This window comes from Haliaeetus albicilla, chromosome 14, assembly GCF_947461875.1.
Source record: "Haliaeetus albicilla chromosome 14, bHalAlb1.1, whole genome shotgun sequence".
Lineage (NCBI taxonomy): Eukaryota > Metazoa > Chordata > Aves > Accipitriformes > Accipitridae > Haliaeetus > Haliaeetus albicilla.
Window position 1 is genome coordinate 33071482 of NC_091496.1, and position 27288 is coordinate 33098769.

General features: G+C 37.7%; 2 protein-coding genes across 7 annotated transcripts; one reads left to right on the forward strand and one right to left on the reverse strand.

Moving 5' to 3' along the window:
• Positions 1-293: 293 nt before the first annotated feature.
• On the reverse strand, positions 294-12959 carry PUS7L (pseudouridine synthase 7 like). 3 transcript variants are annotated; one of them, XM_069802217.1, is made up of 9 exons: positions 12853-12959; positions 11657-12591; positions 10816-10975; positions 8983-9178; positions 7249-7347; positions 5629-5710; positions 3872-4149; positions 2103-2156; positions 294-1468 (listed from the first exon to the last, which is right to left on the reverse strand). In XM_069802217.1, exons 2-9 carry the CDS (start codon positions 12546-12548, stop codon positions 1145-1147), a joined length of 2085 nt encoding a protein of 694 aa, XP_069658318.1. In that variant the 5' UTR covers positions 12549-12591; positions 12853-12959; the 3' UTR covers positions 294-1144. The 3 variants fall into 3 exon arrangements, with proteins under 3 accessions (XP_069658318.1, XP_069658317.1, XP_069658316.1); XM_069802216.1 differs by having other exon boundaries at positions 12857-12947; XM_069802215.1 differs by having other exon boundaries at positions 12828-12929.
• A 99-nt stretch (positions 12960-13058) lies between these two features.
• IRAK4 (interleukin 1 receptor associated kinase 4) lies at positions 13059-27288 on the forward strand. Of its 4 annotated transcripts, none has more exons than XM_069802225.1 (12): positions 13059-13149; positions 13556-13725; positions 14867-15012; positions 15327-15524; positions 16345-16505; positions 17207-17271; positions 17580-17694; positions 19798-19907; positions 22489-22672; positions 23528-23590; positions 25409-25567; positions 25666-27288. In XM_069802225.1, the coding sequence occupies exons 2-12, from the start codon at positions 13565-13567 to the stop codon at positions 25696-25698; spliced, it is 1395 nt and encodes a 464-aa protein (XP_069658326.1). In that variant the 5' UTR covers positions 13059-13149; positions 13556-13564; the 3' UTR covers positions 25699-27288. The 4 variants fall into 4 exon arrangements, with proteins under 4 accessions (XP_069658326.1, XP_069658327.1, XP_069658328.1 ...); XM_069802226.1 differs by having other exon boundaries at positions 13135-13154; XM_069802227.1 differs by lacking the exon at positions 13059-13149 and having other exon boundaries at positions 13668-13877.

The following is a 27288-nucleotide window of genomic DNA, read 5'->3' on the forward strand; positions in this document are numbered from 1 at the left end:
CTGCAGATTGCATGAGGGTGAATTCCATCCCCTCCTCCAGGGCACTGACAAAGACATTAAACAGGATGGGGCCCAGGAGAGACCCCAGTGGTACTGCAGGTAGGGTATGACATATTAACCACTACCCTCTGATCCTCATCATCCAATCACTCTTTTACCCGTCTAGTTGTTCACCCATTCAGACCATAATGTCCTAACTTGGTTTCAAGAATATTGTAGGACAGTGCCAAACGCCTTGCTAAAGTCAAGGTAAATGACATTTTCTGCTCTCCCCTTTTCCACAAATCCACTCATTTTATCACAGTTAACTGCTTTTCTTTAATTAAGAAAAAAATATAAAAGCTTTTTTTCCAGTGATGGTTCCATTAACATTCTTTTGCTACCATAAGGCTTCACAGTAATAGGAATAGAGTCTGCATCCTGTAAACAATAAAACAGGGTTTTGGGTTTATTATAAATGGTTTTGCAGTTATGTTAATTACTCACCTCATCTTGATGAGCTTACTTGAATAGGCACTAACAGCTATGCACTACTTAATCCTGGAATCCTTAGCATTAACTTAAGTTGGGGGATTCATCAAACGTCTGATAAAGTATCAGATGACTTATCACTGTTGACTCAGGACTTTTACCTTTTAACACTTAGTGCCTGAACACAACAAAAATACAATATATTTAGTGATCCTCGGTACAGCAACTTTTCAGTTAGATACCTGTAGGCTGCAAATTTGCAACATTATTGCTTGAACAGCATTTAGTATGAACCCTTTTTAAAAACAATGATTATGAAATAAAAGATAAATTTGCTGGAAACATTTTTCCAGGATTTAACTTTGCAAATCAGATGTCTATGCAAACATGAAATTCATGCTTGCAGCCCATGGCTTCTTTCAGTTCTGTTAGACCTGCCTGGCATAACACATAGTCTTACTCCAATGCATCCGAGGGTTTGCATTTAGAGTTTGGAATATTTTTGCAACATTCCAAAGGATGTTGGTGGGTTTTTTCCTAATCAGTATGAATCTCAATCTACAAATTTTTCCTATTCCTGGCTTGAAACTGTCATTCTCCCTTATTTTCTTGGCATTATACATAAAATATCACCATTGTATAATATTCCTGCAATCTTTCATTAACTGGAATCTTAAAAGTCACATTTCATTATTTCTCTCAGACAGACTGTTGCATAACACGAAGGATCAAGGTCAAACGATACATGAAGCGAGACTTTTGATTCATTCAGATGGTTGTCTTCAGTTTGGATTCCTTTTTCACTACCTTCCAAAAAATATGACAGATTTTGAACATTTTTCAGAATGGGTCTGTAGCATCCAGGTATATTCAGCTGTAATGGAGACACTCTGAATTTGCACATCTGCAGCTCATCCTTAGAAAGCCTTTCATGGTACCATTGCCCAACTTTATTACTGGGATACTTGATGCTATGGCCCACCATTGGAAGAACCACCTTCAAAGAAAAAAAACAAAACAACAAATATTTTTTAAATAAAGCCCACCGATTCCCCTTTAAATAAATGTGATTAAAATTTTAAATGTGTCTAAATCTTGTGTTTTGGGGCCTGAAATAGTAAAACAGCAGCTTCTCTTGTGAAAGAAAGCTATGCAAGGCAGGTATCTTGGATGTAATTACAGCAGAAAAAATAATCAATGTATCAGGATTCCTAAAAGAAACTAGAAATACACTAACATGAATTTCCATGCTTGTTGGGAAAGATAAAGCAATAAAGACGTTAAGTTGCTTATGTAAAACTTCACAACTATGCACTCTGAACCTTCAAAAATTAGAATGTCAACTGCTCTTGAATGTTTTTCCCAGTAGACTGAAAAAATTTTCAAAGTATTTACATTCAGCTTCAAGATAAATATTGCCATACTGCAAATGACACTGTACTTATTTCCATTACAAAGTAAATATTCTTTCCTCCTGTTTGTTATGAGAGTGGAGATTAGTTCACATGTGTTTTCTTTAATGTGCATTCTGGCAAGGAAGAAGATGTATTTAAAAATCACAGTATTTTTAAAACAAAACATTTTAATCAAATAAAGAGATCAACAACTCAGAATTTTTCATACAGACTTACTTGGTTTATAGAGTATTTGTTAGCTGACTCTTCTGGAGCAGTGACTACATGAACCTGACAAGACATTTAAGAAGTTAAGAAAAAAAAAAACTTTTCAAAAATAAAACATACACTTTATTTTAGGAATTATGCACTCTACTCCCAAACTCATAAAGGATTCTAAGGTCATTTGACTACTACAAGGACAATAATCTATTTCACATATGAAAAATAGTAGAGATGCTTAATAGAAAGTAATCTGTCTACTGGTAGATGGCATTGCATTAAATATTTACTGATGCTAGCTGCCACTAATTAGCAAACTATCACTCCAAACTCATATTCTTTGAGTTTGAAGTTAACTGTGCCAATGCAATCTTGTGCTACACCAGCAAAAGCAAAAATAATAGGAAAAATATTTTATTATTATATAGGAGTATATCTATATTAAACTCAGTAACTCAATACTGAATTTAATACCTCTGCTTTGCATTTTATTTGATCTACTTGTTTTATTAACATTCACTCTCAAAAATATTGTTGAAGAAAAATCGCAATGGAAACAGAAGCCACTCTACAGGGACTGGAGGTTATTCAGTAACCTTTCAAATGCTCTTGCTTTCAAATTTGTAAGATGTTCACCCAAAAGAAATGAGATACATTCTGCCTATGCACACAATTGTTTATTATCCAGTAAAACACTGCAAAATTCTATACTTTATCTGATGATCAGGAGAAAGATAGAATCATAGAATCATTTAGGTTGGAAAAGACGCTTAAGCTCAAGTCCAGCTGTAAACCTAACACTGCCAAGTCCACCACTAAACCATGTCCCTAAATGCCACATACCTCCAGGGATGGTGACTCCACCACTTCCCCGGGCAGCCTGTTCCAATGCTTGATAGCCCTTTCAGTGAAGAAATGTTTCCTAATATCCAATCTAAACCTCCCCTGGTACAACCTGAGGCTGTTTCCTCTTGTCCTATCACTTGCGACTTGGGGAAGAGACCCAACTGCTTCCACAATAAGAAAAAGGTATGCTAACCCTGAAAGAAGAGATGGCTTCAGAATGGACTTCAGCATGGCAAGACCTGGGACCAGACACTGCTCTGCTGGCTTCTGCTCATTCGCTCACCCATGGCTCCACACACAGCTCCCAGGCTCTGCAGGCCAGCGGAAGCACTCCCTTACCCTTTACTACTTTCCCAAGAAGACTGCTGTATTTTTTGAACAGTTGCTAACAGTTTAGACCCACCATCAATCTGTTTTAATTGCCTGAGTAAGTGAAATTGTGCTACACATGCTTTGACTGTGTAGCTGCAATGAGATTACCAGTTCAGCCTGAGGCCACCTTTCACCATGGGCTTACATTCATTAATATATATAATGGGAAGGTCTGACCCAGAGAGCAAGACTCAGATCTGCGCTGACTGATAATATAGGCACACCCAGAGTCCAGTCTGAAGGTTTTCCCCAGTCAGATCCTAAGAAGAGCATTATATACCACACAGGCTAAATTCTTACATATATCAATTCTGACATTCTGTTCCTTCTTCTCACTTGAATAAAATGAACAGTCAGAACAGATAAAAGCTGCTAATATACATCTAGCTTATAAGCCTATTTATGGTAAATCAAAAAAAGCTACATCACTTTTTTCACCTTTGCCACTAGTATTAAATATTTTAATGAATGAACCAAAAAAACCCCATTAAAGTCTGAGTACGTATTCAAGTGCACTGAGCTATTTTTGGTTTTTTTTTTACAAGAACTATTTTGTGAAGACTCACCTTGTCATTCAGGGAAGCGTTTTCATCATTTTCTTCTGAGAAGACAAGATCTCCCTCAACAACTTTTGAGCCATAAATCTTCAGCCTATATGAAGCTGCTTCATTCCAAATTTTACTGCAATAAGCATGGACATAGAATATGCGCATGGAATGAGGAATATTGAGCCATCCTTTGGTACAACCTTCATGATTTACACCATAGCGATTTAAAGCTCGTAGCAACATCTTCTCTCTCACTTTAAATTCTGGCAGCATCATGAGTGCGCCCTTTGCATCTTCTAATATAAATAAAAATAATCATATAAGTAATCTCTGATCTTTCAAATATTACCTGTCAGGAAAAAATACACTTAAGAACATAAAATAATCAGGTAGGGAAAAATGGTGTCAGTCTAACCTCTTTATGCTGACTTTTAGGTTATTATTCCCTTTCCTTCAACGTATCATGTTAGACAAATTTCATCTTATATGCCTATCAACACAGTCCCATGAATTCTATTCTATTTCATGCAGTATAAACTAAACTAGCTGTCATTCAGTTAATACAGTTGAGTTTGCATTATGGGTTTTTTTTAGAAACTTAATTCATCACTCCGAAGATTTTTTTTAGATCAGGTAACTGAAAGTAAAAACCAAGCTATAAAAGAACATTAAACCTCTACTTCACAGCATTTGAGAAAATGTATTTCATGGGAGGTAAAAACCAGGTCTTTATTTTAAAGATACAAACTGCATTGGGCACTGGGAAGTCTGAGCCTCAACCAAGATGAAAATATATTTAATCAGATTTGTACTACATTATATAAATGTTTTATATTTACAATATTATGGTTTACATATTTTCTCATTGCAAGTGATTATCTGATGAAGCCTTTTGCATAGCTTTTTACCTTTTGCTTTCAGGAAGAGGCAAGCAGCTGTTTTCAGAGTCCACATCAATGTCTTTCCATGCATCATACAGCAATGTACAGCACAGAATGATTCATCTTATCTTTTTTGTGAAATGAAACATATCTGTGTCTCTTGAAGCTATCTATCATAGCTGTTCTGTCAATCTACAGTGATAAGCAAGCTGACAGATGTGGAATATTTGAAAAAAAAATAATTTGAAGTTGAGAACAGCTCCAAATTTTTAGTTTTGGAGAGAATGTTAAGTTGAATGATTAAAAAAAAAAAAAAGATGAACAGAGCATTTTACTCAGCACATTTCTGCCTTTGACATATTTTTTTGATTTTAGTTCAAGACAGAAAGAAGGTAGATCACAGGAAAGCATGGAAGAGAGACATAATTAGAGACACGTAAAAGCAAAGCCCAAAGGTGCAAAAACCAAGAGCTAAGACTGTTACAGAAATCTCAGAAAATTAGATGCCCACACGTGTTGAGTGCTGAGTATGAGTTGAGTGCTTCATTCCTGTATACTTCCTTTATTAGGGAGGAGAAGTTTATATTCCAAAAGCAGACAGATAGAAGCAGGCTTTGATAAAATTATCTTAGTCTTTTCCAGCACTATGTTATACAGCATTTGTTTCTATACTGTGTTGCACCTGAAGTACATTAGTTTTCCACTATTCTGCACATTTAGGGCCTCACCCTCATCTAATTTTTAACTGCAACTTCACCGAATTCTGCAGAATAAGCTATAAGTGGTATAAAGCAGCAGCAACAACTTACAACACTACAATCTCTGCGCAGCAACACCTTATTCCCTCACAATAGTGACCCTGAATAAATATAGAGACAATTTAACTGGACGTACCCGTTTGAAGAAAGTATCTTTTTGCATTGTTTACAGGGTCATCAGTATCTTCGGGTGTGAAGAATAACTTCACAGCTTTCACCTTTAAAAAACAATATTAATAATTTGTATTTTTTGCATTTAAATATAACTATTTGTCAACTAAACAGACAATCATGCATCCATTTCTGTGCTAACGTGTTCTGCAAGCTCTCAAAATTATTATCAGTTCTTTAAGGTCAAAGTCAAATCCTCCCTTTCACAGAAGATGTCATGAACAGCAAACCAATGTGGTTGTGTTCCTTCTCAGATTAAAGAAAGGTTTTAGTCACACAGAAGACAGCTTTCAAAGCTCTATGAGAAATAGGTCACTCTTCTTCAACATCCAGTTAGAACTCCTCCACTTTGTAATGCCATCATTCTATCCCCAACAGGAAGGTTCTTTCTTTCTCTCCTGCGTGTTTCATGCAACATTTAGACTGAACACTTTCCACAGTCTCGTACAGAGGGACAACTATCTTTTTTTCTATACTGAACTGTATTAGGTTAGATGACACTGTGAGAGGGAAAACACTACACTAACTTCTGCTACTTGCAACACCAGTGAAGCCACACAATTTGCTAGCACTTACACCAACCTGTGACATCTGTTCTTGTCCTCCTCTATATTGGACTGTGCAAGCATGTACTGGCATATTTTTAGTATAAATAGTAGTTCCTACATATTTTAAATTAAAAAGTAACTGAGTTAAGACTAGAGATTTAAATCATTAATCTTCAGGGTCTGGCACCTGGTACCACCTGCTAGCATACTGGAATTCAAAATGTCAGATACATCAGCAGTAACTTCTATAGGCTGCCTTCAAATCTTAATTCCTTATATTTGGAGGATAAGTTTTCCTGACTTTTCTCAGAATCAAAACAAGATTAGAAGAAAAGGATACTCTTTTGACTTTGTAGTGTCTGATTCTGTTTTAGACCTCTGCCAAGTACTATACCATATAGATTGAAAAGTATATGACTCTTATCTTATGAATTATTACTTAAGAAATAAGCTCTCCTTAGCTTACATGGGAGCAATCACTCAGAACTAAGAGTGTGGGAAAGGAGCCAAGGAATAATGGAAAGCAGCAATCTCTTCTACATAGCAGATAAATTACTGTGGTATTGAAAAAGCAAAGCCTTTCATATGATCCTATGTAATATCTTGTGGCATTTTTAAGAAGTATATAGACCCCCAGCAGAATAAATAGGCTACAAGTTAGGAAGCAATCAGGACCATGAATAAATATTGTAAAAAGATTGCTTCATTTTAGTGTTCAAACCTTGCATGGAATGCGGCCACTTTCCTGCCAAGTGGCATGATGACTATAACAATCACATACCAATCATAGAGAGAAAAATCACTTCCTGAACTATTAAAGCTGCACCTGCTGTTTAAAAAAGATTTTTTGTTTCAGTATGAAGATCTTCATGTTTATGTTGTTGTCAAAACTGATCTGGCAATTACTTCCAGCACGCATATGGGTTTATCTCACAAATAAAATTGTTCACTGGGAGGGTCAACTCCAGTGCTAGACATTGCAACAGTAATGTGAAATTAACTTGACAGTAACTACTTAAATTACAAAATGAAAATACCATTTTTTCATTCAGGAAAGCCAATCCTATTTGATCTGTCTGAACATTTTGTCCTTGTCCAAATCGCTGAGGTCCGTAGTAATTTACAAAACCTTTTGTCTACAGATGAAGAATAAATACATTAAAAGCATGAAAGTACCAGGTGCAATTAGTAAGACTAAGCATACAACACATATACATCTACATTTACATCCAAAATGCATACAAACTGTTTAGTCAGAAGTAACATGTAACAATATCATAACTCATGATTCATTACAATATTTTAGCACCTAATTTAGAAACATTTAAAGAGACAACCAAGTTCTATCATCATCTTCACTTTCTATAATTATTATAAATACAACTACAGGTCAAGTTGAAGTAATTGAGCTTTTTATATGTGTCAAATTATGAAATTTCTACTCAAGCAAATGCAGCATAACACAGGTAATGAACAGTAACCACTGTTAGACATTTTTTCTTAAAAATACTAATCTTTTTCCACAGGAGATCATTTGTATTATTATTACAATAGTAAAAACCAAGAGTGAGCACTTCTGCTAATTGGGATTTTAAGTCTCCTGATGAGTTTGAGGTCAACTGTGGGCAGTAAAATCACAGCCATGTGACCCAATGAGAACATCCTGTTCCAGAAAATAGTAAGTATGCATGGAGTAGACAAGCGAAAAACATACGGCATTTGTTTTGGAAATGGTTATTCAGTTCAAATTATATAACTTTGCTTTGGACATCCATAGGTCCCATACATGATTTTGTTTTCATGGAAGATGAAAAATGCATATTTTGGATTAACACACATGCTGGTTTTCTCATTCATCATCTGACTAGTAAGCTAAATCTAATAAAGCAAGACACACAATCACAGGAATTTGTGTTCATTTTCCAAACAGCAAAACAACAAAAAAAAGCCAGATGGAGCAGAGAGAGAGAGAGAGAGAAAAGCATTAAAGTACCAGTTGAATGCTTTTTTCAATAAAAAAATTAATCTCCAAAATACTTGTAATGTATTTTGCTTTTGCACACTGGGTAGTTTTCATTCAAGTCTTTATTCCTGGATTAATCTTCTTAAAAGTAATTTGTATTATGGTTATTACTTAGAAAGATAGGGCAAGAAAATTACTGTTGTACAAAGCACCTGAAGTTTTTCCTTTCCCTGATTTGCTTTTACTTTTCTCAGTGGTTTAAGAATGTCTGATAATGGGGTTTTCTTCAGGAACTAAGGATAACAGCAATCAAAATCCACTGAATTTCAGGGAACCTTCCGTCTGTGCTGTGGACATTGCACATGTATTTAAGCCATGAAAGTTTTTCACCCGAGCGGATCATGCATGTTCCTCACATGACCAAAAATCGCAACCAGTTGACACATGTAACCATATTCTTTCACCCTGTCAACTGCTACAGCGAAACACATCGGCTGGCTTTACATCTGTGCAGCAATAGCTAATATATCCATACTCATTTGCTACCAAATTTCCCCATCTGTCTTGCTGCACCACTCTGGGGTCTGCAGTCTGCAGCACGGAATGAATTCACTTATGGTTCCTCCTTGGAAGGCAATTTTACTTCCTTAAGTAATGCAGGAAAGACATAAAATGGCAAAAAGCATCAAAACTGGGAAATAGTGCCATTATTGTGCTATTACAAGCATTTTCTTTAAAAGTACTTTTTTTTTTCCACAGCACAGAATTAAAACTCTGTTCATTACTGGCAAGCACGAGGCTTTCTTACCTCAACATTTTCCATTGCTTCAGATATTCTCTCTTTCAAATCTGCAGAAGAGTCATGACTGTGGTGTTTGAGATCTCTCACAACTATATCAAAGTGATTGCCCTTCAGCTGACCAAGTCTAAGGTGCTGGCATGTTGAATGTATGTTGTGTATTCTCATGCCCTTTTTTTCCATTTTGCTTCCAATTTCTTTCAACCTGCATAAATAATTGGAAGAAATTACAAACCACCCTCTACTAAAGCTATCCAACTTCTAATAAGTGTCTTCTTCACCTTTGCACTAGAATTAAAAACACTTAAAAAAATAAAAAGGAATTCAAAACAGATTATTGTGAGAAAATCAAATCAAATGCAGAGAAAGAAGTCTTAAAATTTAGTTATAGTCCAGAAATACTTTCAAAATGTTTGCTTCATTTGCACTTATATTATGTAGTTCGACAGATACTGGAATGAAGCAATTAATTGAACTTTCTCAAGGCAACTGCACTGAATTTTGCATGTTTTATTGAAAAACAAGTCATTTACTCTTCAGTCCTAAAATCTGCTTTTCATTTAAGAAAAAAAAAAAAAAGAAAAAGAAGAAGTAATGTGCTCTAGCAGACTGCAAAACACAATTGCTCTTTCTTGGTCAGCCTTAACAAAAACAAACTCAGCACATGGATTCTCTGGGTACGCTTGCACATGCTTGTAATTGGAAACACAGCTGACAGTTCAAGTATTTGCCCTTTAAAGTATCCACTCAATCTCTTTGTTCTTCTGTGTAAGTAATAGTCATTCAAATCAAAGGAAACTTTCAGCATAAGAGCTTACCTTCTAAGCAATATTTTAATAACTTTATAAATTATTTATTTATAAAAATTACTTACTTCCCCCATTATGCTAGTGGGTTGGAAGCATTTAACTATTTTGCTTAATCATTTAAACATTAATACAATGTTTTGCTAATTACCTCTTGAACAACTGGCCTTACAGCCCAGTTTGCAGTGGAATTTCACTATTGATATATATTTTTGTTAGTAATAAATCTTAAAACCCTAAATTCTACTTTCCTTTATTTGCACAGTGTACTTCGTTGCTAAGACCAAAAGCCACAAGAAAGTTAAAGCTGAGGAAGAAATAAGTCATGGGTTTGACTCCAGCATTTTTACTGTTACTATGGCAGAATTTAATATGTATTTTTTACCCACTGAGCTGGCTACAGAGAGTAACAAAAATAAGGAATGGAAAGGCACATCTTGTATTATTGACACATTATTCAGAATGTATTTTCTGTCTCAGGTTCGGTGGTATCTTCTTTACTTAGTCTCATTTTTCTTAACTGGACAATACAACAGGAGTTTATACTTAACACTCAAAGACAGCATCTGTTCAAAGTATATTTGTAATGATTTACTTCAGTTTTGTACCCGTATAAAGCTTTTAAGTTGTTGTCTGTGGACCACAAGACAACACTTTGATAGTATGGGGAAACCTGTTGTGTCGTGTAGTATAGGCTTCTTCTTGGTTCCAGCTAGTAGATGGTATTTAAGAAATCGTACAGTGGATCCCATGAGCATGAACTGGACGGATACTGTCCCAGAAGATACAGTCTATTTGTATTATGACAAATACAGAGAAAGGTGTGACTTTTCTTCAAATTCCAACACTGGGGGACTTCAACGCTAAACTGTACATATACCCTAAAGCCACAAAATATGAAAGCCATTTCCACTGTGCTCTAATACAGGTGAAGGGCAGGCACATCAATATGAACATTTCAGAAGATTGTACCACCTTGACACTTATTAACATGTACAAATATGTGCTAAACTTAATGCACCCAGATTGTTCATACCTCTCAGGAGTCACCTTCTTCACAACCATAGGTTGGTAAGTGATAGCCTTCTTATCTTTGATGCCAGTGTAACTGAAGTCTGAAGGAAGAACACCAAGTTCAGCAGCCAAGAAGCCAATTGCTTCTAGTGTTTCTAGATTTTCTTTCTGAAGGGTGAAAGCTGAAACAATCATCTCAGAATTATTAGCAATTTGCACTTCTAAATCATACAGCTGTTCTGCCACGACAGATGGGCGGGTTCTTCCGCTCACACTATAACAGCATAGCAACTGCAATGAAATAGTCCTCCTACCCCACAAAACTAAAGGACATTGGACTTTTTCCATACTGAAAGAGAAAAATAAAGACACAGTAAACAAAACTCTTGAAACAACCAGAAAACCTTGCTGCCTTTAAAAACAGTACCTGATAAAATGCAACACATTTCCATGAACACATATTGACTTATTGCTAGAAACATTATATCAGAAACCAACTGCTTCAAGGAATGAGAATGTAAATCAAATTTGACCTTACTAACTTGTCCAACACCTAGATCCATCTTCTAAAATCCCCCAGTTACTTTCAAGGGAAAGCTAGCACACAGGGAATAACACAGTTAGTGCTACAGCCAAAAGAACTGTAACCATTATCACTGAACAGTTTATGTAAAATCACTGCAGTGACTTGATTCATCCATCTCATTCTCCAGTGATGTAACTGCATTGCATTAAAAATGATTTATTTCAGCATAAACAATGGGTCAACCAGGCCTATATATCATATAAAAATGATTCCGAATCTCAGTCTTAGTAAAGAATACCATAAGACCTGACACTTTCACTAAAAATGTAATATTTACCTGTGTAAAGATCTTGTTTTTCCTGGAAACCACCAGCAGACCTTTTTCTGGACCAACTTTTCTCTCGAAATCGTACCATTATTGACATATTTGGCTGATCATTGACATCTGTCACAGCAAAAGACTTTGTTTCTAACAGTTTCCCAAATCTTCTATTGATAAAGTGGTGAACTACCTTTCTGTGCTCTTTGTCTCCATCAGGCTCAAAAGAAAATGTAGAATTTTCTAGCTTTGCATCTAAAAATTTAAAGAAATCACTTGTTTCCTTTTCAGTCACTAACTGACAAAGTTCTCTGTAATCAGCGTTTCCTTTTACAATCATTTCATTGCCTTTTGTAACAGTGACTAGAAAGGGGAATTTCTGCCTAACGGCACTGTGTAAATCAGCTCGATTTTTCTTGTCCAGTACAGGCCCCAGCGAGAACTCCCTAGTGCCAGCATCGGCATCATTTTCCAAGTCCCACGCATCCTTCAGATCACCAGCAAATTTATAAAGCAGCTCACTCAAGGGTTCACCTAGTAAGGAATCCAATATACTGGCTTCCTCGAGGCCTGACTTCAGTTCGGGTTCATCCTCACGCTGTTTATTGTTAGGGGGTGGAAAACAGTCGCCTCCTTCCCGGCTTGGGCCACGCTCAGAAGGACTGGCTGCACCACCGCGGCCCTCGGCACACCGACCGGGAGGCTCCGTTCTCAGCTTTTTGGGGGGCTGCAGGCATGGGCTGCTTTGTTCTAGCGGCTCTTCACCGGTTTTCTGAGGCGATTCAGCCCGGGTATCGCTAAATAAGTGTTCAGGCACCTCGATTTCTGTCACTACGAAGTCACTCGGGGAGTTTTTGATGGTACCACAGAAGCCAGCGTGGTCAGTCAGGTAGCTGAAGGAACGAAGCATGGCTCCCCTGCCTTCCCCTCCTCCCGGCCAGAAACCACTACACCTGCAAGAGCAGAAAATTAAAAAAAAAAAGGGGCGGGGGGAGAGAAAAAAACCATCAATGACTACGGGAAAGGCTGCCGAAAGGCGGGCAGGGCCGCCGGCACCGCTCCCGCCGCCGAACGGCCGTTACGGGCCGGTTCCACAGCGCGGCCACGCGGGGCGGGGCCCGCGCGCGCCCCCCGCCCCCGCAAGCCGCCGCCAGGGGGCGCCACGACCCCCCCACCCACCCCCCCCTACGGGAGAGGGAGCCCGAGGACGATACCAACTTCTCCAGGCGCGCGGGGAAAGGAAGGAAGGCACCCCCTCCTCCCCCACTCCCGGCCAGCTATGGGGCGCGCCGGAGGGGGCGGGACAGCTCGCGGGCAGCCTATGGGAAGGGCGCGCGGGAGGAGAGCGCTTCCTCGTTCCCCTCAGCGGGCCGCCGTCTGCCGTCAGGGGCTGAGTCCCGCCCTCTTAAAGGGGAAGTGATGCAGGGGGAGAAGCCTGACGGGAAGGGAGGAAGGGAGGGGCGGGGAGAGGGGGCTGCCGCCGTCAGGAAGCGACGGGGGTCGGCGCTGAGGTGAGGTGAGGTGAGGTGAAGGGGGGTGGGAAGAGAGGTGGGGGGGGTGGGAGGTGAGGTCTGAGGTGAGGTGGGGGGGTGAGGTGAGGGGGGGGGGTGGGAGGTGGGGGGGGTGAGGTGAGGGGGGTCTGAGGGGAGGGGAGGTGAGAGGAGGTGAGAGGTGAGGATGGGGGTGAGGTGAGCGGGGGTGGGAGGTGGGGGTGAGGTGAGGGCGGGTGTGAGGTGAGTTGGGGGGGGTCTGAGGGGAGGGGAGGTGAGAGGTGAGGGGGGTGAGGTGAGGTGGGGAGGTGAGGGGGGGTGTGAGGTGAGGTGTGAGGTGAGTTGGGGGGGGTGGGAGGTGAGGTGAGGTGGTTTTCTCCAGCCCCGGCGAACCCCTTCGTTAACGGCGGCGTTTGTTGTTCCGTAGGAGGGGAAGATGAGCAAGCCCATCACGACTTCAACGTATGTCCGCTGCCTCAGCTACGGGCTGGTGAGGCAGCTGGCAGATTTCATCGACCCGCAAGAAGGGTGGAAGAAGTTGGCAGTTGATATAACCAATCCCTCCGGCGAAAGCAGATACAACCAGATGCACATAAGGTCCTATATAGAAGTCGCATAACACAATCTTGTTTTTTGGCTGTTTAACATAAATATGGTTGTCCATCCCGTTATTGTAACTGGTTGCAGTTTGTGTGCCGGCAGGTACCTAAGAACTCATCTTACAGTACTCTTTCCTTAGGGAACTCGAGGTAATTACTCTTAATTGTTCTGTAGTTCAGTTTTCAGACAAGCTATAGCCAAAGAAAATTGACTACGGAAATTAGGATTAATTAGAGCCACGGACATATGTATTTTTAGCGATACAGCATTGGCTGTGTAACTTTTCCATGCCCTAGAGACTACTAAACATCAACTTCGTCGTGCATCTCACACAAGAACAGCACAAGAGACAACTGGACTGTAACCTGTAATTCACTGTTCCCAAGAAAATGTCCAGCAAACACGGGGAGCCTGAGGCCTAAACCTAACAAGTTTAATTTAAAAGTAATGTCAGCAGTATTTTATGAACTCCTTGTTGCTTGAAAGGCTTGTTGAATCCTTAAGCTGTTTCAAAGGTTATGAGATTTTAAATACCCTACGTATCATCTTGAACTCCTTGTTGCTTGAAGGGCTTGTTGAATCCTTAAGCTGTTTCAAAGGTTATGAGATTTTAAATACCCTACGTATCATCTTGCGTGTCCAGTCTTTCTAGTGATGTTAGCATTAAATCTTCATTTGTCTTTGTATAATAATAATAAATCAGTCAGAATAATGGATCTCAATTTCTGCTTAATGCCCATCTCTAAATATTCAACATGAAGTGTGAATGCCAGATGGATGGAAAACACTTAAATTTTTTCCATTTGATCAGTATCTGACTTGCCCTCTGTCTCTTGCTGACATTCTCTTTTCTGTTAGTCCCATGTGCCTATATATTATGAGTCCTGGACAAAATGTTGAAGCCATGCATGCATGTTTTTCCCTTAGTTTTTCTCATATCTTGCATATTTTTCCCCTGAGCTTGAATTTCTTCTGGTTTTTTTAGCTGCATTTTCAGAAGATATGCAAATAATTGTACAGTGCAGTTCAGTACACTCAGATTTTTTTTTTTTTGTCATTTACTTTTAATCTCTTTCCCCTCTTCATGGTTCTTGAGGTCAGGTTTTTTTTTAATGTTGGTGTTAATTTATCTTTTAAGGAGATTTGAAGCATTTGTACAAATGGGAAAGAGCCCCACGTGTGAATTACTTTATGACTGGGGAACGACAAACTGTACGGTTGGTGATCTTGTGGATCTGCTGATTAGGAATCAATTCCTAGCACCAGCAAGCCTTTTGCTTCCAGGTAACTGTTACTCTTGTACATTTTGTACTGTGTTCTCAGTTTTTTAAGATGCTAAAGAGCTTCACAGTAACTTGAAAATCAGAAAGAATTAGGTCAAAATAACCAAAAGTAGACATATTTTCCATTTTCCATTATTTGTAATAACAGTTTAAATAAGAGTTTCAAGTTCAAACGAGAGTCCTGCAGCTTACACATGGTGGCAGAATATAACCTTCTCATGATGCTTACGTGTCTCCTCATCTTAGTAAATACTAGCATTAATGTTTCTTCTGATTCCTAATGTAGTTAACACTTTTTCTAAATTCCATTTTCAGAAGCTGTAAGGATGGCACAAGAAGTTACATTACCTCTTTCTTCACAGGAAACCTTGCCTATACATGAGAAACAACTGCCTATACAGGAAAAAGAAGTGGCATCTGTAAAGCCTGTTTTAGTTCAGAGTACTGAGAAGCAATGTTCAGCTCCTCCCTACTTAAGTCAAGAAAATAGCAGCTCACAGTCTAGTAGCACAGGTAGGCACTTAGTTTGGTGGAATTAAGTACAGTCTTTTTTGCTGATCTGTCCTTCACCCCATGTGCAATAAAACATAACAATGCATTGAAGTAATGACTATATTCCTATCATTGTGCATCAATGGGAAACGGCATCTTGCTTTTGCTCTTGTTCTGAGTGGCTGTGAATTTAGCCTGGATAAGATGTCAGAATGTGAGATGCACCTTGCCAATAAGGTGGCTACTGTGATGGGAAACTTGACTGCTAATTAAATTTCAGTTTATTTTGTGCTACTCATAATCCTGTTGCCCTTTTTCAGTACTGATTTTGTAGACTGTTTAGCATCTTGTGTTTTAAAGCTGGATCTTACATGTCAGAAGTGACTTAAGAATGTTGGAGAAAAGAAGACTAAAGAAAACATTCTAGGAAAGAATATGGTTAGTCTGTTCCTTCCTAAAGGTCCACTTTTGGGTTGCTGCCAGAAACATGATGTGATCTAGATACATTTTTACATCTGACGCAGTGTGGCACTCTCTGTCGTCTGCTGCACATTTGATTTCTATTACCTGTATTACAAGTATTAACAAAAAATACAATCAGAAGGCTGCTACATTACTAGTTATGAAGAAAATAATACATAGCTGATTATATATATTTATCTGTGTTTCATTTTTTTTTTTCCTGGTATTTTCATCACAAAGCTGGAAGTAGGTCTCCACTATGTCAGGATTTGCATGGTAGCAAGTTTTTGGTTTAATAGAACTGACGCAGAGAATCTATTCAATACACTCGTTCTTAAGGGAAAACATAGTTGTGCTAAATGGCAAATATGTCTTTCAGATTTCCATAATTTTTCATTTCACGACTTGGAAAGTGTTACAAATAATTTTGATGCGCGACCAGAATCAGCTGGAGGTAATAAACTGGGAGAAGGTGGCTTTGGTGTTGTGTTCAAAGGCTACATCAATGGCAGAAACGTGGCTGTCAAGAAGCTTGTTGCTGTGAGTTGTTCTGGGCATTTTCCATTTTAATGACTGTGTGCTTTAGAGTATAGACTTGTTTATCTGTGGAAAGTGTTGAATGATAAACTTCAAAAAGTGTCACCACGTTAAACATTAGTTGGGTTGAGAACCTTATCCTGTAGTCCCATCAGTGGTGTGAGTCAGCACAGTCACCAGAAATGAAGTCTTGCCCTTTCTGTAGCTCTCCTTTGAGTGGCTCGGGCAAGTTGTCTGGAAGAGCAGAGTCCTCCCGCAGTTCCCCTCCCTCCCCTGTACACAAGAAGTGGTGGAAGGGAAGGGGTGGTAGGGAGGTTTCCCTTGCAGAAACGGATGAACGATTCACAAGCTAAATAGGTATTGCCACAGAATTGTAGTCTTCATAACCAATGGTTTGTGTGAATAATTAAGTTTGTAATGAGTAATTGCTATTAGGGGGTAACTGCAGTGAAATAAAATGGGTAAGTTGGTGACTGTGCTGAGACTGGATCCATTTGTCCAATAATACTGTGTTCCAAGGAATTAAAAGTCATGTTCTGATCCTTTATTTTTGAGTTGAGTGTAAAAAATACTGTTAACAGTTAAGTAGTTGTTACATGTAACTAATGTAAAGGAAGGCTTACAATTCGGATTTTTTTTTTTAATTAATAACTGTGCATTTTAATATGTCCAGTGATGTTAACGTCAAATACTTCCTTTTGTAGATGGTTGATGTTAGTGTTCAGGACTTGAAACAGCAATTTGATCAAGAAATAAAAATGATGGCGAAGTGAGTACAGTGTTATACGATGTCATTATAGCCTTTTGTGGGAGTCTAATGTTGACAGATAACACGTCAGCTAGTGTGATCCCTTATTTTTGTCTTTCTAGCATAACTTAATGATTTTGATGTTAAGTGAGAATGTTTCATACACAACATGACTGTATTTTGTTCGTTTTAAAGCACCACTGCAGAAACCTGGCTATGTGCAGTAGGGCTGAAACAAGTAATTGGGGATCAAGTTCCCTCTGCCTCGTATTTTCCTCAAATGCTGGGAGTTTTTCAGAGCATATACAAACACAGTTTTTTTGCTGTAGGTGTCAGCATGAGAATCTAGTAGAATTACTTGGTTTCTCAAGTGACGGTGCTCAGCCATGTCTGGTGTACGAATACATGCCCAACGGTTCATTGCTTGACAGACTTGCTTGTCTGGTAAGTTATATATTTTCTAGCTTCCAGTTGGCTTACTTTGCTGAAGTACAGATATCTATGAAATCTTTCAAACAGTACTGAACCGTAATGGCCAAATGATGTTTTACAACTTACTTCTGTGTTCTAGAAGACAAATATGATAACAAGTATTCTTCCAATAACATTTTATACAAATGTTTTAGGCAAGTTAAAGTCAAAGCAGACTGACAATACAATATCATGTACTAGTACCTGAAGTGGCAGAGGAGCTTAGACTTGCTATGCCTGCGTGGACCGGAGCAGAGGGTGCTGCAGTATTGTTCCCAGTTCTGCCATTAGCATGTTCTCTGCTAGTTCTTGAGATTCTGCATTGTGAAATTGCCCTTTGTTCATTGCCTTTGTGACAGTGGTTATAACACAATGTTCATAGTCTGCGTATCTCTCTGAAGTGCCTAAATAAATGGGAAATATATTTTTTTTAAGTAGTATTTTGTGTAAATGCAGGCTTCCTTCTGATTTAATCAACTGACGTATCTTCTAGCCTTGGCCTTTAATAAAGAATAAGTTGCTTTGTTTTTGGTGAGGCAACTCTGTGTATGAAGGACAAACAGTGGTTCATTAGAGTGATACCAAGCAAGACTTAACCTAGTAGATAAGTGTCCATGTTAGTCTGGCGAAGGAGTTAAAAAAATCTGCTTTATACTAAGCAAATGCAGCTTCTGAGGTTGTAATCTGGTGAACGTTTTAAACTGGTGCTACTTTAACGCCTCATGTCCCTGGACCTAAAAATGTCATTTTGCTTTTTTCTGCACTGATCTTCCTGTTATACTGCTTCAAGCATTTAGTAGCTGGAGAAAGAGCTGGGTTAGGGAACTGATCAGGCTGAAAAAACACTTGGTGAAAAAAATCTTTCATTTTCACCTGGAGATGTTTCCTCTGCAAGGCTGCACAAATACTTCTGCCACAACAGGAAAGAAGTGGTGTTAGGATGAGAATGAGGAGCAGTGGATGGGGAAAGGACTGGATATGTTTGGTAGCACTGCTGTCTCAGGTTGGTTTGGTTGATTTGCTTGCACATGCTTATACATTTGCAATTTTTTGGTTTTTTGTGTGTTTTTTTTTTTTTTAAACAGAATTAGTGCAGAAGAGGGGCTAAGTTTTACTTAAGGCAGTGCAAGTTTATCTGTAGAAATGAGCAGTGCTTGACAGGGATGTATATGAAAATGTTCATCTGTGTAACTTTGGCCACTATCATCAAGTGAGCTTAAAGGATTGGTGGTAATTGAAAGCTAAAGTAGAAATAACTGAGGCCTTTACAAGGAAGAGACAAACTTATGATATAAATCATAAAGAATCTAAATCAGAATCTATAAATCAGAAAGAATCATCTTCTGATAAAGTTGAATAGGTGAGGAATGTGCATACTGAATGTATGTTCTTGCTGATAACTTCATTTTGTGACTTCACTGGATCTGTTTGAGGCATGGACTCCTGCTTATGTCATCATCTTCTTATCTGGGCTTTGATGAGTAGGCAAGGGAGGTGGTAGAATGACGAGATACTCTAATCCTTTTCCCTTGGCCACTGACAAGATTAAGAAGTGGTTTTGAAATGTAGGTGTCCTCACTTCTAAGGTCTAGTTAGGAACATGAATTGAGCTAAACTCTTGAAGTGGTAAATCCAAAACCACTGCAAGATTGACTTCTCATTGTTAGTAAAAACTGTTGATTGCTTTGAATTATTTGCTTTGGATTAAAAGGCTCTGGTATTGGTGCTGCTACGACGTGGAAGATGTAGTAGATATAGGTAGTTCTTTGCAGTGCAGCTGGCTTTGTAGGGTGAGAGTCAAATATGATCAAGAACACTTTTTGCGACGGGTGAATTAATCTAAGGCAAAATGCAGGGGAAAGAACTGAATGTGACAAATGCATGTATTTCTGCCCAAGTAAATTAAGAAATGTATGACATTAGTCTTTTTAATGATTTACTTGAAAACCACAAAACCTAGCAGGAAGTCAGTTTTGGATTGTGGGGGTTTTGTATGTTTTCTTTCCTTTTATGTGAGCATATATATATATATTAGATTTTCACGTTTCTACTTGCCTTTCTTCCTTCTTATTCAAGGATGACACTCCACCAATTTCTTGGAATACAAGATGTAAAATTGTTCAAGGTACAGCAAATGGCATCAACTTTTTGCATGAAAATAATCATATTCACAGAGATATTAAAAGGTAAAAGCTGCTGACTATTGCTGGCTGCATTTTCCCTTTCCTTTTTTTTTTCCTTCTTTTTTTTTCTTCTTCCCCCTGTTAAAGTAATTTTAGATAGAACAAACTAAAGAAGCATTGCTTCAGTCAAGGGCACAGTCTTTTCTGCAAGTGACATCCATCACCATAATCTTGTCTGTGCCACAAGGACATGACCAGTACACGCTTCTAAAGATAATTATGAGGCTATTGTAATCCGTTACTATCAAATAGTTATTTGAGTGCTGCAAGGACACCCAGAAGTTCTGTTCTTTCACAACTGCTGCTAAAAGAGCTGCTGTTAGAGAACATAATGACTTTTTAAATGGGGAATTTTTCAGATGAAAACCCACCTATTTTTTGCTTTTTCCTACAGCATTTCTTCAGAATGTCTCCTTTGATTTACTGCTATTTATTATGAAGACAGGAAAATTACTTCAGTCAGGTTTATGAAGTTCAGGGTTCTTCAAGGATAATGTATGTTCACTTGTTTGCTATACCAGAAAATTTTCCAGGGATATCAGAGCTTAGAAAAGGTGGGGGTTTTGTTGTAGGGTTAGTGGAGGTGGGGGGGGGAGGTATTTGGTGGTTTGTTTTTTGTTTTTTTTTTTTTTCCTTCCTTGCTACAGTTTGTGTTGTTTTCTTTTAAATACCAAAGCAGTCCAAACCTCTGAAGAAAAGCCCCAGATGCCTTACTCCTTCTGTGGGTTAAGAAGGAGCAACTGACTGATTGGGTGTCATGGATGAATGTTTCAATAGCTTTTTGGCTTCTGGCAACTCTGCTAAATGTAGACCACTTTGGTTTTGTGACCTTCCGGCTTGTGAGGAACAAGTTTTTGCTTCAGCTGCCTCATAAAATGTGGTTGCTTCTTTGACAATTTATGTTTCTTCTTTCTTCCCTGCTTAAGCCTGTGGACAAGTGTAATGACTGGAAGGGACGCATTTTTTACCTTATGCTACTCTACCCTTCTAACTGCTGTGAGTTGATCATATTACAGGATTGGGTTTGTTTTGGTTTGGTTTGGTTTTTTCTTTTGTTTGGATTCCATTTTGCAATGTCTTGCACTTGCCATGTGAATAGTTCAATAAATTTGGCTGGTGTTATTAATAGTGCTGCCACTCCCAGGTAAAACATAGATGACGAGACATCTAAGAAGGTTTACTTCAGTCTTCATATTGCTATGATCTGTGGAGACCGTTCGTAACCACACAGGCACCAGAACAGCTTCTCTGTAGGCTAGAGGGGACGTGATTGAATGGGTATTCTCAGAGTTGTCCATAGATTTTTGGCTTGATTATGCCCAGGAAATAGGTCATTTATCTCTTGAAGCTTGACAGTTGCATTAAAACTTGCTTCTGTTGTGCCCTTTGTGGTGTGTCAAAAAAGTGACCACTCTTTGGGCTTGATTCAAGTTGATAAGAAGCTCAGATTTATGAGGCTGTGATCCTGTTCTTCCTTCTTGTAGAATTTGAGCTTTAAATACGGAACCAGTTGGTGGATAGTGCCTTGACTAGTGTTTGGCTTTTTGCAGTGGTCTTATAATTAACACTGTTTACAGCAGTTCTAATACCAAGTGATCTGCTGTAACTTATATCTGTGTTAATTTTGTTGAGAAGGTTTGGTGAAAAAGAAGGGGAAGTTAGAAATACAAGTTTCTAGTAAGTGTTACATGTTGTATCTGGCTATATGGTTTTCTTACAGTGCCATTAAGGGGATCAGAAAATGAGGAGGATTACAGAAATGCTAAATCAAGTATTTTAAAATAGTTCCACGTGCTACAAGTGTAAAAAAAAGAGTAGAAGGTTTATGCTGTAATTCATCCCACTGAGTATTTTATGAAAATGTTAATATCTTTTAGATCAGTTTCGTTCTTCACGCTTTTTTTACAGGAAGTAAAACCTGTAGATCAAGTGGAAACACAGCACATACATTATTCCAGCATTAATAAGTTTTCTGTTTCACTTCCAGGAAAAGAGTAGAGTATTAGTATTCATTTGGCATGTGAATTTGTAATGGTTGACATAGTATTAGGTAATAGGTATAAGAAAATGCTCTTGTTAGTTCTGAGTAGAGATTTAGACAGTTAAGAATTGTACTGTGATCCAGCACCAGTTGATCAGAGCAAAGTATTCTTTATTATTCTTCTTAAAGAAAGAGTATTCAGATCCAATACATGGGTGTAACATAATTGGGCTCTTAGAAGAAATTTTTGTATTTGTAGGATTTGGGCTAGGGGGGTGTGTGGTTTTTTGGTTGGGGTTGGTTTTTTTTTTTTTTTTTGCATGCATGCATGCATGCATAAGAAAGAACATGGATGGATCCTGGCAGCCAGTTCATAATTTATTTAGAGCAATTAATTTTGAAATGGAGCAATTTCCAACAAAACTAACTCTTGCATTTTTTGTTATATGAATAACGAATAAATGTCTTGGATTTCAAGAAACAGTCAAAGTAGCAGTTTGCATTTGGTTGTTAAAGAGTTATTAGTCTGTTATAAAACCTAATTACTGTACTCGTTTGGAAAATTCTCTTTTTTTCTTTTTTTTTTTTTCCCCTCTCCCCCAGTGCAAATATCTTATTAACTGATACATATATGCCCAAAATTTCTGACTTTGGACTTGCAAGAGCATCTGTAACATTCACACAAACAATCATGACTGAAAGAATTGTTGGAACAGCAGCCTATATGGCACCTGAAGCTCTGCGAGGAGAGATAACGCCTAAATCTGATATCTTCAGTTTTGGAGTAGTAAGTAGAATGTAGGAAGCTGTATATGACTTTTTTGTAAATGATAAAAGCATACAAAATCAAGAATATCTGAAATTAAATAATCTACTCTGATCTATCGTTTCTTCTTTCCCCAACAGATGTGCTCTTAAGATAGAGTTTCTAAACTTTGATTGGTTTAAAATCATTTGAATATGTTGATTAAAACATTGAATTTGCTAATGATTACAATAATTATGTTAAAATATAAATTTGCATGTGAAAGACTGGAGGAAAATAACATTCCAAGTTCTAGCTAAATGTAGTTTGAAGTAATGTGGAACATTGTTTCATCTTGCATAGTATTGCACAAAAATGTAACTCAGGCTGGAAAAAAAAAAAAAAAGTTTTGAAGAAAATGATCCAAAAATGTGTTTTACTATTTTTAAGCACCAAGAGTATGCTGTCCATGCAGGATTTGATTTAAAGCTGAGTATAAAAAAGACATGAGCTTAATAATGAATCCTTTCTGAATAGATCCAAACCCTAATTGCTGTTGACCACTTCCTTCATGGCATTTAGTTTCATGGGGAGGTAGGCCAGCTACTGTTTCTGAATACTTTGGAAATCCTTCCCTCTTACTTTGGCGCAACACAATGTAGGCTGAGAAAAACTTGCATAGAAATTCATAAGCCACACTGCTAATAACAGTTAATGAAAATAAAGGTAGGAACAACAGCAACAATGATCAATTGTATAGAGAGCTCTCTTTGGACAAATACAAATCCTGTGAGCATTTGTGTGAAAGACTGGCGGTCATGCTCCTTTTTTTAAATGGTATATATGCTAAGGATTATTCTGCGCTTCATTTTCTCTTCTGATTTTTTTTTTCCCTAGGTTTTACTAGAAATAATAACGGGTCTTCCTCCAGTAGATGAAAACCGGGAGCCACAGTTACTGGTATGCTCTTTCTGCTTTCTGCTCCCCTCCCCCTGCTCCAGCATCACTTTGTGTGAAATCATAGTCAGTTAACAGGTTCTGAGACAATCAAATGAATCATCAAAATATGTAGTTATGAAAACAGCTCTTGTGTGAATGTTTGTCATAGAGGTGAGGCTGAAAATTTCCTCTCTTGGCTGGTAGAAGATTGTTCAGTCCCCAAGGCCATCTCCTTCCGATTTGATACTGTAATTCTCTTTGTTTCGGTATGGCTTCTTATTATCATATTATCTTTTTATCATTATGCTTTATCAGCATACCCCTGTTATACCCAGGTACCCTGATAGTTCCTCATTCACCAGAACATTTTAAACTATTCATCTCGGTTGTTTCTTTATGTTTCCTCATACTTCTTACCATTCCTGTATCAATTTTCATCTTCTTCAACTTTACTAGTAATCTGCAAATACCTTGTATTTTTAACCTTAGGGAAGTTTGGAATGTAAGGGCTTTTTTGCAAGGTGAGGGGTGGGTTGAATTTTGTTCTCTTTTTTACTATTCAGTTAACAATTCAGTATACTAATTAGGAAACTAATGTCTCAGAGCTCACTCTCTTGAATTAAATATCTTATAATGCTGTTCTTAATTTAGCCTTTCATTTAGCTTAAAATTAAATTCTGAACTACTTATTCCAAGGTTTTCCTAGAATATTTTTTACATAAAATTCACTAAGTATGAAATAGCATTGAGGTTTGGATTGGTTTTGTTCCATACTGTTTGATAGCAGATCACTTCCTTCACAGCTTGAGGAATACCCGTGTACTATTAATAGATTTTTTTTTTTTTTTTTTTTTTTCCCCCTCTAAGCTGTATCTTCTGGAGTGGCATAATACTTATCCTATTGAGCTCTGTAAAGACCTTGGAGAACTCAGTCCCTGTCAGATTGAATCTTGAGGTTTGGGGGGTTTTTTTGAAGCAGGCTTTTTCAGAGGTAGGATCTAAAAAGGAATACAAAGTGGGATTTGACTGGTACAGTTTATTTTTGTAATGTACTTCTGGGAGCATAAAGAGAATGGTCAGTGCAAGATAACGTGGCATCCTTAGCTTTGAAATTTGGACGTAGCTGAATGTTAGTCAGCAATTTCAGACTGAACCATAGAGGAAGGCAGAGGACCTGCCTCTACTCACTGACTTTTATTTCTTACTTCATTTACATACTGACTTGTCTGAGGTATTCCTCAAACAGTATTTGTGATTACAGGTAATGCATTTCTAGTGTGTTGGAGCTGGAGAGCTTTGGACTAAAACAGTCAGGTTTAAAAATATATTTCAGACTAGAAGTTTCCTTTAGAATAGACACAGCAGCCACTGAGACTGGTGACAGAAGGCATTAGTTTACAGAAGGAGGTTCTATAAGGTTGACAAAAAAACCCCTATTCACACTTAAGCTTGCATATTTGTGGGTTATTAAGTAAACATAAATACTTTATGTTGATCATGCTGCTTCTCTTAAAAAAGAGACAATACTACAAAACTGAGCCTTGAACTGGGAGAAGGTTAAAGGTGTATGATGCAGCTTAAAGAAAATTGCTTTACAATTTTCTGTTAACTCAATTAGAAGTAATTTATAATAAAATGTACAGTCCACTTATAGTCTCACAGGCTGTTTCTGCAGGTATTGATGAATAATTATGCTGCTGAACCATTGTCATCATTCTTTGTCTCAAAAAGTGGTTGAGAAAAGAACACTCAAAAGCAAGTGTTGAATTGTTAGTGTGGAATATGTAATGGTCAGATGCTTACAATGCTATCTGCTCATTTGTTCAAACTCTCTTGTAGCTGAGTATCAAAGATGAAATTGAGGACGAGGAAGCAACTATTGAGGATTATGTTGATGAAAAGATGAGTGACTGGGATGCACCTTCAGTTCATAAAATGTATTCGGTTGCTCATCAGTGTCTGAATGAGAAAAAAAACAGGAGGCCAGACATAAAGATGGTATGTAGCCTTTCAGATAAAAGGTTTATTTTGAGTGTGTGTGTGCCTGTGTGGGGTTACAGTACCAGTTATTTATATTTCTATCTGTTCTCTTGCAGGTCCAACAGCATCTACAAGAGATAAAAACTTGATATGTGTTTCTTCTGATACACAAAAGTTTTTGAAATGCTTCGCAAATATTTTATTAGTATTTAGTGTGACATTTTCAGCTTTTCTGCTTTCCAGAACTTTCTGGTGTGCATATAAGGTGTGCTGTTGGCCTGTCACCGCTGTGCTGCTTTTGTTAACTGAGCAGCCTCTTCACATATCCTCAGCCACTGGGCCCTCAGCATGAGAGAACTTTTTTTGTATGGACAAATTGCAGTGCTGGTGCATCTTCTCCACAGCTTTTTAAATGCATTTCCATATTAGAATCTATTTAATTATTTTGATTTCCAAGTACCAAGTATGTCAGCTGCAAAAGTGTATGACAGTAACAGAGTAGAATGGTTTTTTTTCTGCAAAGTGCTTTCTTGATCAGGTGTACTAACCTTTTTCTATTGAAGACAACTTTTAATAGGTACAAATAGCACTTACGTTGTCTTTTGGGGAAAAGACAATTGTAGTACCCATTTAAAACAAACTTTAGTGTTTTAACTTGGGAGTTTATATCAGTGTGAATGGACTGGTAGTGTTTGTGAATGTGACTATTTTTCAAAAAGTCTTCTCTGGATTAGTTTTAGTCAAATAAATGCTGCAAGATATATTCTAAGTTGCTTGTGAATCCTTGAAAGCAGAAAACCAAAACAATTATCTTACAGTGCAAATGCAGAAATACATACGGCTTTCTTCCAGTGAACTCTGTATGATGACAAACCATTTAATTTTTGTTCATGGGATGACTTTCAGCTGCTTTGAGTATTTTACATGCTAGGAGAAGATTCCATATGGATTATAAATACAGATGGTTTATTTTGTTAAAGGGGACAGAATAATAATTCTATTAAGACCAATTCTGCATTTTCTTTAGTCAAATAATTAAGCTCTTTCATATATTTATAGATATGTATATTAATAAATATTAAAATATACTTAGAAAACTTTCCATGTTGTTTTTTAAAAATAGAAGCATTGACAGATCAAAGGAGACTAAAAATGGAATGAAAGTGACTGGTAAGATTCCAAATACTTTGGACTAAGTAGGTATGAAAATACTACCATTGTAAATGAAAGAGGTTATTTTCATGTAAACTTTTTTGCACCTCGTGAACTCTTCCTTGACAGCTTAGGGGTAGGAAAATAGTCTGGCTTACAGCTAAATTTGAAATCCATGATTATCACAGAAAAAAGAAACAATGAGAAATGATCTGACTGCATTCAGAGATATATATATCTCTTTGTAGAAAGCATGTGATTTCTAACACTTGTATTTGTATCCGTAGAACTCTGGCTATTAACTCATTCTCTGTTGCCTTTCCAAACAGATAGGTTAATTTGGAAAAAGGTATCCACCTAAACAGCTTCTGGTTCTATTGAGCATAAATTGTAAAAAGCTGTTAACATAAATAAAAACGCTGTGTTATCACTGCTATTAAAACTTTGGGCCTTGGAAACAATAGTCATTTTACGTTGCTTGCATTTCTGATAATGACATTACGCTAACCTCGCTGCATGGAATAAAGCTGTACAGTGGAGAAAAAAGCCGCTATAAAGCTAAACCAGAATAAAATCTGCTTAAGCCA

Coding starts and splice junctions, on each gene's coding strand:
- IRAK4 (XM_069802225.1), top strand. CDS start 13,565: ATGAGCAAGCCCATCACGACTTCAACGTATGTCCGCTGCCTCAGCTAC. Junction 13,726..14,866: donor TACAACCAGATGCACATAAG/GTCCTATATAGA, acceptor TTATCTTTTAAG/GAGATTTGAAGCATTTGTAC. Junction 16,506..17,206: donor CTGTCAAGAAGCTTGTTGCT/GTGAGTTGTTCT, acceptor TTCCTTTTGTAG/ATGGTTGATGTTAGTGTTCA.
- PUS7L (XM_069802217.1), bottom strand. CDS start 12,548: ATGCTTCGTTCCTTCAGCTACCTGACTGACCACGCTGGCTTCTGTGGT. Junction 10,976..11,656: donor AAAACAAGATCTTTACACAG/GTAAATATTACA, acceptor TGATTGTTTCAG/CTTTCACCCTTCAGAAAGAA. Junction 9,179..10,815: donor AAGAAGGTGACTCCTGAGAG/GTATGAACAATC, acceptor TTATTTATGCAG/GTTGAAAGAAATTGGAAGCA.